Source organism: Citrus sinensis, chromosome 2 (genome assembly GCF_022201045.2).
Source record: "Citrus sinensis cultivar Valencia sweet orange chromosome 2, DVS_A1.0, whole genome shotgun sequence".
Classification (NCBI taxonomy): Eukaryota; Viridiplantae; Streptophyta; class Magnoliopsida; order Sapindales; family Rutaceae; genus Citrus; species Citrus sinensis.
In genome coordinates, this window is record NC_068557.1 from 4,005,845 (window position 1) to 4,023,053 (window position 17,209).

The window sequence follows — 17,209 nt, forward strand, 5'->3', positions numbered from 1 at the left end:
CAAACCTTGGCTGTCGGAAATAAGCTACAGCAAGCCCTATTAGCCAGAACCCGATCTAAGCGCTCCTCAACCCATTCTGATGTCCCTCTACCTCGCTCCTAAGTGAACTGGTAGCCCTCCATCCCCAAATCCACCAAACCTGCATCAGCCACTGCCTCTCGAAACCCATTAAGCTTCCAGTTGGGTTGAGCTCGCCTCCCTCGTTTCTCAAAGTTTGAAAGAAGATCATTGAAGTCCCCTAAGCATACCCAAGGAAAAGAGGAAATTGTAGCCAAATAGCGTAGAAGATTCCACGAATCGCGTTTTCTTGCTGATTCCGGATACCCATAAATATCCGGTCATTCTTCAAGAACCCGAACCCGCTCCACCAATCTTTATATCTATAAAATTCTTTGCACATTTAATTAAACGAGCTTCAGTCTTTACATCCCAGAACAAAGCCAATCCACCTCTGCGCCCCATCCGATCCACAACAAACAAATTTTCAAAGCCCAATTTACGTCTAAGATATTCCAGCTGATTTCTATAACTTAACGTTTCCATTAAAAAAACCACAGAAGGCCTCTTGTGTTTGACCAATTCTATCAACACTTGAACTGTCCGTGGGTGGCCCAGCCCATGGCAGTTCCAGCTAAGGATACTCATTGGGTTCAGTGGGCCTGTTCTACAAGACCCACCGATAATCCATTTTTTGGAATCACCACTCCCTCCATCATAGTAGAAGTATCACTTTGAGAGCCCAAATTCTCTTCCAGCCCAAGGTCAGATCTTCTCCTCTTAGCCTCTAAAATAATAAGACCCATTTCCGAACCCACTTTCTCCTCATGTGCAAAACCAGTTCCAATTACGTTCTTTCCTTTATTCTTGAATTGACTATTAGTTGGCACCAAACCATAAGTTGCCTTATTAGCCCGCGTGGTCCCCTCAATCTCGCCATCCACTTGACCACTAGATATAGTAAGTCCCGATTTTGTGTGAGGAAAGGAATCAACTTTCATTACATCCGCGGGTTCCATGCTATTGCCATCTTTTGCTTCCCCCGTCTCCGGTGGCCCCGAACGCAACCACCTCTCACCGGAATTCAAGTTATTTCGTCTTATGGGCGCCTTCATCCACTGCCCATAAGGTTTTATGATGTCACATTTAGGATGATCGTATAAGGACGGGCATTGCCTTTCGATATGACCCAACAATCCACATATGAAACAAAAAACTTAGAGACGCTCATACTTGAAATCTATCCAAACCCATTCTCCACCAGATTCCTTTAATCGCATACGGCGCTTAAGAGGCTTCCTAACATCAATAGACACCCTTATACGCATATAATTTCTCCAAACACCCATTAAATTATTTTCGTCGGATGCCTGAAATTCACCAATATAGTCTCCGATATTCTGCAGCACCTTTTTCTGAAAGAAAGCTAATTGGTAAATTATAAATTTGGATCCAGAAGGATGTATGGTAAAATTATAATAGTGATACCTTAACAAAGTATAAGATCACACACTATAAAATTATTCACACACACAAAAATTAAATATGAAAATTAGTTTGAGCCTTAATAAGATTCTTTTACCTTCATTAAGCCTATCAAAAGAGGCGACCTCTCATGTATCAAGATTTCAGAAAATGTTTTTCAACAGCGACTTCAGACCTGCAAAACTAATCTTATTGGTCGTCTGATTCTCAATAAGGGAACAAAACCAATGCGCACCAATGATTTACAACAGTTTCTTAAAAAAAATTGGAACCCTTCTGGACTATGGCGACTAGTGCCTCTTGCAAAAGGCTACTTTGACATCCATTTTTCTCTTGAAGAGGACATGCGCAATGCATGGGCGGGAGGCACTTGCTCTCTTGGTGGTTGTGGTGTATTTCGACTTTATCAATGGCAGCCTGATTTCGATCCTTATGCACCAGTTGTCCAATCTCACTCGCAAGTATGGATTCGTATGTATGGTCTAAACTAGGAATATTGGGATCCTCGCACCTTGATGGAAATTGCATGTGGCGTTGGTAATCCGCTTCAATTGGATCGCGCAACACATGATGGATTATTTGGACATTATGCATGTGTCCTGGTTGAGGTTGATTTATCAGACATTCCTATATTAATCCTTGTGGAGCGCGAAGGATATAGCTTTTCAATTGGAATCTACTATGAGAATCCCCCCCCCCCCCCCCCGGTGTGATACATGTGGCCTCCTAGGTCATAAATCATCTCAATGCCGACGCAACAATGATCCTGCTATAAATAAAAATGACATTAAAAGGCCTCCAATAATGGTAGATAGACCAGTTTTTAAACCTTCTGCCGATGTTAATGCCACAACAGTGTAGCAAAGAAGTTTCTAAGCTATCTATTGATGCTAATGTTGGTATGATGCAGCAAGAGGTATCCATGGCACTTGATGATAACGCTACAATGTTGCATAAAGATGTACATGTTCCGGTTAATGAGACTGGGATTATTAATGATATATCTCCTGAACAGAATGTTTCAAATGCTGAATTAGTGGAGGTTGATAATGAGATAAATGTGAATGTTAATAATGATTTGAGTGAACACTACACTGGTGATCCAGCTTTGAACTTTTCAAACAACTTTGTGCATGATTCAGCTCAAGCCTTAGCTGCTGATGGCTCTTCAGTAACAGCAGCAGAGATAGCTACTAGTTCGGATCAATTGCTACAAGAGATTAATGCAATATAATTGAGAATTAAGCTATTAAGGACGCTAGCCATCCGATTGATGCAGATGGTTTTCAGCTGGTGATCTCTAAATCAGAGCAAAAAAAATGGAAGCAGCGTGCTTGACAAGCATCCTTGTCCACTTCCCCAAGCCTCACCCGAGGCAAAACTACCCTATTGTCTAAATGAAAGTTCTCTATTGGAATTTGAGGGGTGTGGCTAATTTAAACACTCAATCTGAATTAGCCAATCTCTGCCACACACATAAACCCGACTTATTGTGCATTTCAGAACCAATGGTGTCATTTGACTCTATTTCGCCTTTATTTTGGAAATCTTGCAAAATGAAGCTTGTCTGCACAAACATTAGAGATTGTTTGCCTAATCTTTGGCTTTTTTATGCTTCTATGCATAATTTACCAAGTATCATTGCCATTTTTAGCTAGTCTATTGTTGTATAAATTTTATTGAACTCGCAAGTGCACGAATCTATTGTAGAATAGATCAATGGTGACGAGTGTCAATCCCACGAGGAGGTAAATTTTAATTATGTGTAGAATTAATTTTCTAAGTGGGTGGATAGATTTATGGTAAAAAATTATTTGGAATATCTTAAAATTTAAATTGAAATGGCATAATTAAATTAAAGTGGAAACTATTATAATCGAAGCACTAGGTATCTGGATCTGCATCAACATGCACAATGGACTAAATATCCCTTATTAATGTCAATTAAATCATGAGGGGGGTTTCCACTCCTCATGAACCACACTCTAATAAATATGGTGCTAAGGGCTTATTGTGCTAAATAATAATAATCTTGTACTAGGGAGCCGGTTAAACCAGGGCGGTATCTAGAAAATATTATTATTATTTGTCGACGAAAAGTTAAAACATTTCACAATGACCATGCAGTTTGGTTGTAAATAATTCCGTGTATATGCATGTACCGTACGCGCGATTTTTGGTCTACTAACATGTTGCCACGTCACCGATTAACAGTATATAAGAATTTTAGTCCAATAGAATCGTGACACCTCATCAGTCAATGTCACATCATCATTTTGTATATGTGAACATCATCATGTGATAAGAATCAATTTCAAATCAACCACAATCAAGACAATGACAGCAAGGCAATCATGAACTCTACAAAAGGAAGGAATAAATTTTCCAGCTAAAGGCTTACCAAGTTCAAGACTTGACAACAACGACTAGTATTAGTTTTAGCCTAAACTTTCTCAAATCACAATCTTCATGGATATAATAGGAAACTCTCCTATGTCAAGCCATAACATTGTCCTAAAATACCTCCTTATCTTTGTATAAATTGTACAGGATCATGTAAAGAAAAGAAGTGGAGAAGAAATAATATTTTCCTTCAGCTATTTAATCTATATCAATTTATCTTTTATCATGAACAGTAACATGGACAGTACCGTACATGTAAATAATACGTACATGTGAACAATGACATTTTTTCTTTTATGCTCCTCCTAAGGTTTTCGACTGTCCTGAGTTCAAAAGTGATGTCCGTTTTGCTGTCTGATCTCTCGTTCATTTTGAAATGACCATGATGCCCTTAAAATATATAAAATACTTAATTAAAATAAAACACACATAATTAAATCACAAGAGACTTAAATACATCAAAGTAATTGTGTTAGTAAGACTTGAAATGTAAAATAACGATTTTCTCCTTTATAAATATACACCTTCTAGCACTCAACATCTATCACAGTTGAGATAATGTTAGATAATTTTACCTGCTATCTTACTTTTGTCTATGCAGCTATGTCTTACATTGATCGTAAAATTTTATGGCAAGAGCTAATTTCCTTAAGCTCTTCGTGTTCATGCCCTTGGCTTCTGGTAGGAGATTTTAATATTATTTTAGGAGCGCATGAAAGGCACGGTGGTGATCTTCCTTTGGGTACTTCTTGCTCAGACTTCTCTAGTATGATTAACAATTGCAATCTCTCTCATTTGGAGGTGGAAGGAAACCAATTCACCTGGTCTTATGGTTCAGTTTCTCGTGGTTATATGGAATAGCACCTTGATCGTGCCTTATGCAACCTACAATTTTATGATGCTTGGCCTATAAGTAAATGTGTTGTGCTACCCCCGCACATGTTCGGATCATAGTGCCCTTTTAATCTCAGGTGCTGGAACTTTATCTCTGGGTCTCAGACCTTTCAAATTCCACCCGGTGTGGCTGGAGCACTCATCTTTTAAAGACATTGTTTTATCTTGCTGGAATTCTTCTCATTTTTATGGGTGTCCTATGTTTGTTCTCACTTCTAAACTTAAAGCTTTGAAATCTTGTTTAAAGAGTTAGAACTTGTAGGCTTTTGGAAATGTTCATGTCAATGTTGTCGAAACCAGGAATAAGCTTTCTGTTATTCAATCGGCCGTATCTTCCACCGGTGGTTCTGAAAAGGCTAGAACTAAATGGCTTTCTGACAGGGATCGTTGCTTAAAGTTTTTTAATGCATTCTGCAAGGCCAAAGTTGCTCGCTCTTCTCTTAATAGTCTTTGCATTGATGGTTCTTTGACCACAAATCCTGTTTTAATCTCTGATCACATTGTGGCTTATTATCAGAACCTTTATACCTCTTCAGGGACTTCTTCTGATTTTGCTGAGATTTGCTCTGTGATTCCTAATATTGTTTCTCAAGAGGAAAATACCTCTCTTACTGCTATTCCTAAAGCGAATGAAATTAAAGCTACTGTTTTCTCAATGGATTCGCACAGTGCTCCAGGCCCAGATGGATTTTCAGGCTCCTTTTATCAGTCTTGCTGGGATATTATAGGAGCTGATGTAGTTAACTCTGTTCAGCAGTTCTTTTCACAAGGATATCTTCTTCCGAACCTGAATTCTAATTTTATCGTGCTTATCCCTAAAGAGCCAGGTGCGAATGAAATTTCAAAATTTGGTCCTATTGGTCTTGAAAATTTTATTTTTAAAATCATTCTGAAAATTTTGGCTAATCGCTTGGGCAAGTTTATTACTAGAATTTTATCTCCTCAGCAGACAGCTTTCATAAAAGGTCGCAGCATTGTGGAGTCGATTGGAATGGTGTCTGAAAATGTGAATCTCCTTGACAGGAAAAACTTGGGTGGCAACCTTGGGCTAAAACTGGATATAAAAAAGACTTTTGATTCTCTTGAGTGGAATTTTCTTCTACATGTTCTTCGTTGCTTCGGTTTTTCTGAGACTTTTATTAAATGGGTGCATACTTTATTACATTCTACAAAACTCTCTATTCTTATAAACGGCTGCCCTTGTGGTTTTTTCTCCTGCAGTAGAGGAGTTCGGCAAGGGGACCCTCTTTCTCCCTTGTTAGTTTGTCTGGCTAAGGATGTGCTTAGTAGAGGTTTGACAAATCTTCACACTAGAGGTTTGGTTAAGCCTATTTCTTCTCCGAGGGATTGCACTCCGCCATCGCACTGTCTCTATGCAAATGATGTTTTTGTTTTTACAAGAGGGGACGTGAGATCTCTTAACAATTTAATGTGTTTTTTGGATTGCTATAGTAGATCCTCTGGACAATACATCAATAAAGACAAAAGTTTCTTTTACAGTGGCTCTCATGCATTCAAAGAAAATATATCATCCAATCTATCTTGGGATTCCAAGAAGGCTCATTTCCTTTCAATTATTTGGGAGTTCCTATCTTTAAAGGTCACCCCAAAGGAATATATTTTCAAAGTCTTGCCAATAAGGTAAAATCTAAACTAGAGTCTTGGATGGGTAGGTTGTTGTCTATGGCTGGAAGGGTCCATCTAGAGCAATCTGTTATTCAGGCCATGCTTCTTCACAGCTTCATGATTTATAGATGGCCAAAGTCTCTTATTAATCAAATCTCATGTTGGACTTGAAACTTTATTTGGACAGGTTGCTGTGACAGGAGGCACCTGGTTACAGTTTCTTGGCCCACAGTTTGCTCTCTAAAAAATAAAGGTCGTTTGGGTCTGCGAGATTTTAATCATCTGAATTTTACTGCTTTACTAAAAACGGCCTGGAACATCTTCTCATATTCTTCTCCCTGGAGCATCTTCTTTAAAGGCCATTTTAATTTCTCCCTTGGCAGCATGTCTAGTACTCATAAAAGCTCATCAATATGGTCCGGTTTGAAACTTGTTATTCCAAAACTTTTCCAAAGCTGCAAATGGATTATTGGTAGTGGTGATTCAGTGAATCTTTGGCTTGATAAGCGGCTTCTTGCTCCAATAGCGAGCACCTTTCCTATTAATATTCATGCTCCACATCTTAAATCTAAAGTGTCATCTTTGATTGCTGCAAATTCTTGGTCAATTCCTGAGGCTTTTCAACAATATTTTCCAACTTTGACAACACAAATTCTTGCAGTTCCTCTTCCTCTTGAACCTGTGGATGATGTCTTAATATGGGAGCACTCTAGCAACGGTATGTTAACTCTTACTAATTGCTACAAATCTTTTCTTGGTGAATCTTCTATTTATCAGTGGAATGCAGCCTTATGGAGCAAGTATATAGCCCCAAATTTTCCATCTTAGCTTGGAAGCTCTTCCACGAAAGGCTTTCTACGGAAGACAATCTCCGTCTTAGAGGCATGCACATTGTTTCTGCCTGCCAACTTTGTACAACTATGCAGTGTGAGGAAACTATTAGCCATCTTCTTTTCAACTGTCATTTTGCTAAAGAACTTTGGGATTGGCTTTCATTATTTTTAACACTTGTCCCCCACCACCTGGCAATGTTTACGATCTTCGGAATTTTATTTTAGGCAAATAGTTTTCCTCTCATACATCTCATATGTGGTTGATGTCTTCCCTTGTGCTTTTGTACCACATTTGGAAGGCTAGGAATAAGCTAAAGTTTGAAAATATTCGTCCTTCAATTGCTCCTATTAAGCACCAATGTTTGAGCTATATCTCTCACTTGAGTAAGCTATGCCCAGGCTTTATAAGTCTTCCTGACTCTCTTTTTATTTATAACCTACTTAGCTTGAACAAGTCTCTCCGTACTTCTCCAAAGATCCATACAATTCTATGGCATCCTCCCATTTTTTCATGGGTTAAAGTTAATACTGACGGTTTATCTAAAGGAAATCCAGGTCCAGCTTCTTGTGGCACTATTTATAGAGGTCCTCATGAAACTTTTTTGGGCTGCTTTGCAATATCAATTGAGAATCAAACTTCCTTTTATGCAGAATTTTATGCTATCATTTGTGCTATCAAATTTGCTTACCATAAGGGCTGACATTCATTGTGGTTAGAATGTGATTCGTTGATTACTTATTCTTGCCTCAAAAGTGACATCTTCTCACCTCCTTGGTAGCTCCCCACTAGATAGTTCAATTGTCTAACTTTGATAAAGTCTATGCATTTTCATTGTTCTCATATCTACAAAGAAGGTAATTGTGTTGTTGACACTTTAACCAATATTAGTTTAGGTTTCTCGATTTCAATTGGTGGGATTCTCTTCCCTCATAAATTAAGAAGTCTCTTTTTGATGATACTTAGGGATTCCTAAGTACTGATTTTCTTAATTTCATTATGGTTTAATATTATTTTATAGGTTTTTTTTTTTGTTTTTGTTGCTTTTTATGGACTTTGTACCTTCCTTTTCATTTAATAAATTTTACCTCTCTTAAGGTTTATTTATAAAAAAAAGATTCTTTTACCTTATCACAAAAAAAAAAAAAAGATATGGTAGATTTCTCTCCTACTTGCTAATGGAAGTAGATTTCTAAATTATGATTAGTAGACCTCTGAATTATATACTATAAATTATTATCAATAGATTTCAAATTGTAAGATAACAATAATTTGTAGTAATTCATAAAATAAAAAAATGAAAAAGATGACAAGCATCCCAACCGTACGTTTTTTATTTCTTCATTTGTGGGTGAAATAAAAGTACATTCATATTTTACTCCGAATATATCCTATTTTGTAACGAAGATGTCTTCTTTCTCGCCATAAATGATGGCAAGAGCAAAGGTGGGGTTAGTTGCAGGCATTATTGTACTATGTTTAATTTGAGCCATCCAAATTGCCAAACAACTGGAGATATTTTTGGTGAGTCAATTTGTCATAAGTTGTTCTGCGGTTTGAAAGTGACTTAACGGGTGACAAAGACAAAAGGCCAAAAAACAATTAATGGCAGACGTATGATTCCCGCATTACCCTAGTGGCCTGCTGCGATCCATGATTTTTAAACATAATTTTAATTATTTTTATTTTTAATTTAAAGTGAAATGAGGTCTTTCCAATAATAAATAACAGTCTTTTTAAGACTCCGATCCAAATTCGATGATGCGTGAATTAATTAAAAAAAAAAAAAGGTTACTGAAAGTGTTACGTGGCTCTCGCGTTGACTTGTTACCACTATAAATGGAACACCTTTGGGGCAGCAAATTGTTAGTTCAAGTAACTCAGTCCCCAAATGGGATCCAAATTTTCTCAAGTTCTATCAGTTACCCGGAAGGCAACGGAACTAATTGTTCCGATGAGGCCAACACCAAGAGAAGTGAGGCAACTTTAAGATATTGATAACTTAGAAAATCTAAGGTTCAGATACCAATGATATTCTTTTACAGGAATGACCCCTCAACTTGGATCGAAGGAAGATACTTTAAGGGAATTTAAAAAGCAGTAAGTCAAGCACTTCTATTTTAGTATCCTTATGATGTATATACATGTAAAAGCAGAGTTATCAACAGGTATTTTAGGACTACCACTTTTCTTTTGCAGGTGTCTCCTAAATCTTCGATTCAGAAAAGATCTCTTCCTCTGCTGTAAGTAGGGTGGGGACATGGGTCGGTTTGGTTCTGAATTGAATTAAACTGATCGATTTTTTTTTTTAATAAAATATAATCCAAACCAATTCTCAATTCGGTTAAATTTCTTCGGTTTTAAATGGTAAATTCCTTTGTATTTTGTGATTTTGTGATTTTTAATTTTTTTTTATATAAATTGACTTTCTTAAATCTATTAAACTGAATGAAATCGAACTAAAATGTTGGTTCGTTTCAATTTTTACGGGAGCAACTATTTTTTTACTGTGTCTCTGAGTGCAATCAAAAGCAAGTAGTTGAGTGAGGCAAGTTTTTGCTTGGACCTTAAGAATTAATATGGTAAATATACTCGTTCAAGTAGTCAAATCTACAGTAAAAATAAATAAATAACTGATTAATAACTATGGTTTAACTATACAAATATGATATGTGTATTTATCACATATTATAATAAAATGTGGTAAAACTCAATTATTTGAAACATGATAAATTTATATAATTAAACTATAGTCATTTATCCGTTATCTAATTATCTTCATTGTCGGTTTCACTATCTTCTTTTTTTTTTTAAAGTTATCGTTTGTTTCAAAGTACTGATTTATTATTATACTATTTTTTGGTACAAAACTACAGTTACGTAAAAAAAATCAAAATTGTAGATATTATAATGAAAAAATAGTAAATTTTTATCTTTTTATAGTTAATCTACTAAAATGTTATAATTTGATAATTCTTGTAGGAAGATGGTAACCCATTATCGAAAACCAAGCTAAAGGTCTTGTTCATGGAAAACATTCCATAAGTTCTTTTGGTGGAAATAAGAACCTCTTTTAATAAGAATGTCTCTTTCGTTCAATAATTTAAAAGAGAATTTATTTTTTTTTTCTATATTTATCAATTTGTTTCTTTGGTAACGGATGAAAACAGTCTTTTTATTGCCATGAATCTCTAGTCAAGAAATAATCCTTTAATTTTATTTCGTTATGAGATAACATGAGAAGATTCTTTTTTGTTTAGCCAATGCTTTAGGACTCTAATAAATGCATTAAGGATGTTACTTAACAACAATTGATTAATGCTGGAGATGTGAGTGTGTACAAGTATGAGTGGTTTTTCAATTCAGGAATTTTGGATTGAAAAAATATCCAGAACAAAATGGTAGTCTTTGAATTTGTATCCAAAGGCCACCAATTGGTAGGAAATAAATTTTAAAAAAAAGTTAGAATTCTCAGATATCCGATTAGGGTTTTGGATTCCCTAACATTTTTTTCTTTTTAATTTATTGACTGCATATGATGGAGCCTACCATATAATGATAAATGGTGGTCTTTGAATTTTTAATCCAGAACTCACGGATTGAAAAAGTACTTATATATAAACATTAATAAAAATTAGTTCGAGCTATTACGGTTTTTTTTCTTTACCACAAAATCTAGAATATAGTAGATTTCTTTCGAGTTGTTAGTGGGAGCAAACTTTCAAACTATATTGGATAGATGATAGAATTATATAATTACAAAGTATTTTCAATAGATTTGAAATTGTATTATATCAGTAAATTGTAAATTAAAAAAAGTTGACACGCATCCCAACCTTACATTTTTCATTTGTTGATTTGTTAAATGTTGCTGAATTTCGTTGTAGTATGTGCCCTCTTTCTCACAAAAAACAGAATGACAGAAAGATTTAATTTATGACGGCAAAGGCTTAAGGATTGAGGAACAAAGCACCAATTAGATATCAATCCCATGAAAGAGTATCTTTGTCGGCTATTGCACTCTAAAGAATTTGCAACTACACTCAAAGCTTAATTATAATCATTGTTACATTTGTAATTTACGAGGAAACGAAACATATTTTTTTAAGAAGATGTCTTCATTATCTCCTTAAATGAATGCAATGCAACATCAAATATACAAATGGCATGACATCGCAACCATAATCTTTTAAATTTGATTCGTTAATGGATATTTTGGTGAGTCAATAGCTAGAGACAAAGTTAAAGAAAGATATAAATGGGAATAGACAGATTAATGATGGTCCCTCACTCTTGTGGTCTCTGCATCGCATACGCGGCTGGATCTTAATTTCGCAATAGGAAACATAGTGACATTCACACCACACTCAGCACCACGTTTAGTACAATGAGGGCCTCTCTGCTATATTTACTAAAACTTCCTGAGAAAAAGTAAAAAGATTTAAATGTCTCCTATTCACCCCTAAACTACTTGAATTTAGATTCCAATAATTGGGAATCGTTTTTAAGGAATTCTCGTGTTATTACTAATTTAGATCTATTGAGCTGCGAACAATGAAAAGTAAATAATACCAAAGATTTACTATTTACAATATTGTTAATTATAACTTCTTCTAAATTACTCATTCAGGAGTGTTGTTTTCTCTATTTCCTATATTTTATCCTTCGGTAAATGCTACTTCTATTCCTTTATCTACTATACTTCTTAATTTAATATTATGATTTATTTGACTTTTTAATATGGCCAGTTTTCCTAAATTATCAGCTTGTTTAATGTATTCACTAAATACTTTAGCAGAATAATTTTGTAAAGTAAAACAAGTATAATTATCTAACAGCATGCAAGTTAGGTTATTTAAAAATCTTATAAACAATTGTTCTTCTCTACTGGATACTCCCATTCTTTTGCAAATTTATGTCAAACTGATTGAAAAATCAAGTGTTTTGTTGCAAATACTAACCAAATTCGTATCCTTTTTAAGAATATTTCCAAAAATTGTTTTCCAAAAGTTCAAAATATAAAATCAGACCTTTTAATTAAATTCAATTTTTTTAATAAAAAAAACTTCTTTCTCTTAGGGGTATGGAAATCCCAACACAAAACCTCCATTCTTCCCTAAAACACCTATCTTTAGGCTAAAACAATACTTACGAGTAAAACTGGGCACTTAAAGATCCTTCTTCAAGGCTTTTGGTTTTTCTAGAAACCTAAGTTTTGTTTAGACTCTAATTTTATTCTTCACAAATAAAAAAAATTTGTATCAGCAAATAAAAAGATACTTGATTTATAATGAAAGATCTGCAACATATAAAGTCGTTCATTTAGAAACACATAGAAGTTTACAAAAGACTGAGTTTCTCTATTGAAAAAGAACTAAACAACTTAGTTATAGTAGATTATGCTGAATAAATTAACTTACTTGAAATATCTTCTAGTAATTGAACAAGAACTTAAGAGCTTTATAGATTGAAATTTGTTACAAAATTTTTTTATATTTTTTATCTGATTTCTTCTCTTTTGTGATCTAGTGGATCTTGCTAAATAAAATAAACTTTTTTTCTATTTATAGAGCTCCTCCTAGCTTCCTATCGTTATCCTTTGCTGCTTTCTATTTTTTGTTTTCCACGTGTGTGGATTAAAACACTTCTTTAATTTTTATGTGACTAAAGAGAGTGTCAATACAATTTTCACCATAGCTTTTTCTTTCTAAAGTTGCGCTTTAAAAAGGTAGTGAGTGAAGGGTATATAATTAGAGAGTGGACCAATGTTGAGTCATGGTTCTAGCATGTTGTTAAAGTTGTGAGCCTTAACATTATCTACATTGTCGTAGAAGTCTCTACCATCTTCTTCTTCGCCTAGTTGTTCTTCTATGACAGATTTGAAAGCCTTAAAATCATCTTTGTATTGCTCTTAATTGAAATCTATAAGCTGATCATTTTTTGCCTCAAAGATAAAAGCGATTTCATGCATATTCTAGTGAGAATATACTTTTTGATTAAAGTCAAGTCTTCAGCGTTTAATTTAGCATGATCAATGCATTCTCTAATCTTAAATTTCCTTGTTATTATTTTGTTTCTCCAATGTCGGGTCTGCTTAGTTAAGGAATTGGTAGTGTATATCCAAGATATAGTTGAACCTTCTAAGTTATGAAGCTCTCTCATGGTGTTCGATCCTTTGAGAAAAATAGAATATTGGGCTTGAAACTAATAACATACTTCTACCTTGAATCTTTGTTCTCGTGCTTTTGATTGGATGTAGGCCACCATGAACTGTTTTTCCATTGCCATTAAGTTAAACATAGTTGATGCTAAACTTTCTTCCAAATGCATATGTTTGGTCTGGGTCTCGAACAATAATTTGATTAAGAAAACCAAAATCTAACAATAAGTGTAGAGTTAATATTAGTGTTTTATCTCTGAATTTTAGTTCTATTAGTTTGTATAGTCCAAGATGAATACCAACTCTTACAATACTATAGGTGAGATGGCTCTTATAGTCTGTATATTCAAGTGGTATTTCTTGAAAAAATCAGTCAATTCTTAGGTAAACACTATGAGTATTGCCATAATAAGCCTTCTGTAAGATGAGAAATCCAGGTGTTTGGCGAGCAAACTCTTGGGGTTTCATAGTTGTGTTTGGCATAATCTCGAAGAAAACTCTAAATGAACTCCATTTTGTCATTTTGTATTTAGGCCAGATGTTTTTTAATGATAAGTCGGCCATAGTAGGATTGTTTTGAAAATTCAATATGCGTAAAGAAAAAGGTTATACTTTCTCTCATTTCCATCTCACATGGATTCAATATTTTCCACTCAGTATCGGCTTTGACCAGTGAGGTTAAAGGTTTTTTTACCCTCATTTACTAGAGGGGTTGATAAAGTATTGAACTTATCCTTTAGAGAATCTCTTCCTTCATACAAATCTTTGCACCTATCATTTAATCTTTTAAATTTTTTTTACTATTGTTCTGCAATCATCGTAAAAACATAAATGTTAGTAGAAGATGAAGCAACTCCAATACCTTGTGTATTTTGAATACATGGTGATGTATGCTGAGGTAAACTACTAGCTATATCTTTTGTTAACGAACTTATGAAAAAAAAGTTAGACCAATTTGCTGTTTTGCAATATCAAGAGTTGATTTGAGATCATAAAATCCTCGATAATTTAGTTTTTAAAAATTTGTAATTTTCCTAAGAACTTCTAGCCAAGTATGGTACATATCTAGTGTAAAACCTTTAAAGACTACATAAAAACTAAAATTTTTGCTTACAGGTTTACTTTGAATTTTTAAAAAATAAAATGTTAATGCATTTAAAGTTGCTAAAATTTTTCGACTATCAACTTTTGCAGTCCAGATGTTGTCTACTTGAAAGACAAATTAGTCCCCTTTTGAAAAGTTGGTAGACCAATACAATCGTTGTCCATCTGCAAAATCATAAACTATGTTAGAATAAATTTCTCTACTTAAGTAATCAGTCAATTTATTATCCATTCCTTTGATATATTCAAATTCCACTTTGTAACCATTTGCTTCTTTGATATGTTCATATTTCTCTACTTAAATAATCAGTCAATCTATTATCTACTCCTTTGATATGTTCAGTATTAATAAAATTTAACCATCTTTTATTACTTAAGTTCTTTTCATTAGTTTTATTATAAAATCTCACTATTGCTTCATAATTTGTCCTTACCGTAAAAGGTTAATTGAGAAATAATCTAACAATTTAAAATTATTTTCATATTTTTCTTATTACTTTCAGATCTTTATATATATATATCGGATTTAGGTGTTGTTTATTTTGGTTTACTTATTTAGAGTAGAATATTATAAAATAATATTTTAAATTTACCTATTTTTATAAATTCGTGATATTTAAGGTTATTAACAAAGAGGCCAAAACCTAGTTTGTTTATTTGGACTTTTTTTAATAAAATTTCGTACTCAGAATGTTTGGGTTGTTAAAACACCACGGCCCTATATACACCCGAGCAAAATGTGGCCTCTTTGTTCTAAAAGCAATCCCTAAGGGGAGTGTGATAACTTTATGAAATGAGAGTTATCATGACACTTAGAGAATAAATGACATGTTTTTATTACATTTTAGTTATATTTTGCATGAATATCCATTTTAGTTTATTTTTAATAAATTGTGTTGTTTTAGAATAATTTGTGTGCTTAGATCGTATACATAATTATAGGTGACTGGAAGCTCAAATTTCAAGGAAAGAATGTTGGTGCAATAGGTTTGCAAAGATGAGGAAAGAACATAGTTATAGAAGAATTGAAACAAGTCTGGAACAATGCAGGTGCCAAAGCCAATGTTGTAGCACTATTGCTATAGCATTGTTGCTGTAGCAATTCGAGAGCATTGACAAAGAAAATTTCGCGCAAGATACTTAAAAGATTGCGATCTGGAAGATGTGCGCCTTAGGCTTTCAGATGCCCTATTTCTAAGCTATAAAAGGAGCACACATGCAAAGAAAAAGAGGAGGTCGTCATTAGAGAAAAAGAATAGAGAAACAAAACAAGAGAAAACAAAGATCAAGAGAGAGAATTGAGGACAGTAACAAAGGATTCTAGAAGAACATCAAGCGGATCTCACTCTTATTTCTTGCTCTCTTGTTTTTATCTCGTTATGATGAATTGTTTGATGGCTGAAACTATTTTGCTTCTTGTTTTATCATAGATTATGAGCTAAATTTACTTATAGTTGAGTGATAAATAAACTTGATGATTAATTGACTGATATTCAGTGTTGCTGCATGTTTGCTATAGTATGTTGTTTTGATAATACTTATTTCAATTTATTAATTCGACTGACCACCCATTTAGTGATACTAGTTAAGAAAGAGTCTCAAAAAGGGCATGTCTTAATGGAACATATCAGAGCAATACTTAGTTTTAGATTGAATTTCCTGAGTTGTGTTTAACTTGATTAGAAAAGAGTTATGCTTAATCTAAAATTAATGATGAACTAGATATAGAGATTCACCTTGTAGGGTAATTAGAATTTAAAATGTGTAATATTATATATGATGTTAGCATAACAATTGGTCACTGTTAAGTTGTATTTATGTATAAGACATCCAACATGCGACAACTGAGGATACATAAGAATTCTGCCCATTGTTGTAGCAACCGAACCAAACATTAGAAAAATATTCAAAATCATTAAGTCAATTTAATCACTCAGCTACTTCATTCCCCTTGGTTAGATCCTTATATTTGCTGTGATAATTTACTTTATTGCATTTTTTATTGCGTTTTTATTTTAATTAATTCATTGGTTTAATAATTTGTTTTAATTCTAATTTAGAATAAAAATTGCACAGATAAAATTACTATAGCAATTTCCATAACAACAATCTATGTGGAGACAATCTTGAATATTTATCATTATATTATTTGTTATGTAAACTTGCACATTGACACCCTTAGCATTAGAAAATCTATAACAAAGTGGCATCTCAAGGAGGTAGTCAACTGGTTGAATGCATGAGTACGGTCAAAAGGTTCATAAGGAGAAGCCAAAATCAGGTCAAAGGTCGAGCAGTAGATTGTCTTCGAAAATCCAGGCATGATGCCCACACCCAATCAGTTACCATGCTCGTAACTGGCGCACTCACTCATTACCCAGTAGGCACGTTCAACCAACCTACTAACATCCACTAATTAATGGTGGTGTACCATATTTGGCTGCTTATAAAAGCCCTACAAGGTCTAAATCGAGGTAAGATACTTTTTTCTCTGAGCAAACTCTGCCTCACTGATTCTAGAATTTCTTTTCTTAAGTTATTTCTTTCTCGTGGGGAATAAAAATCTTAACTTAGACTATTTATAATTAAGCAACAGAAGGTGTGGCACAAGTTTTTTCCAGGAACACGAGAACTAACTTGAGCTCGGAGGGTTTTCGCCAAAAAAACATCTGGCGCCCCCTCACTATTCATTGTGATTGTAGGTGAAGT

At 34.1% G+C, this 17,209-nt stretch overlaps 1 protein-coding gene across 1 annotated transcript; it reads left to right on the forward strand.

Annotated features, from left to right (window-relative positions):
- Nucleotides 1-1,709: 1,709 nt before the first annotated feature.
- Nucleotides 1,710-7,233, forward strand: LOC107178584 (uncharacterized). Its single transcript, XM_052434841.1, has 4 exons — nt 1,710-1,943; nt 2,393-2,653; nt 5,042-6,420; nt 6,789-7,233. The coding sequence occupies exons 1-4, from the start codon at nt 1,710-1,712 to the stop codon at nt 7,231-7,233; spliced, it is 2,319 nt and encodes a 772-aa protein (XP_052290801.1).
- The last annotated feature ends 9,976 nt before the right edge of the window (nt 7,234-17,209 follow it).

Coding starts and splice junctions, on each gene's coding strand:
- LOC107178584 (XM_052434841.1), top strand. CDS start 1,710: ATGCGCACCAATGATTTACAACAGTTTCTTAAAAAAAATTGGAACCCT. Junction 1,944..2,392: donor TTGTCCAATCTCACTCGCAA/GTATGGATTCGT, acceptor GGTATGATGCAG/CAAGAGGTATCCATGGCACT. Junction 2,654..5,041: donor TAGCTGCTGATGGCTCTTCA/GTAACAGCAGCA, acceptor TAGAACTTGTAG/GCTTTTGGAAATGTTCATGT.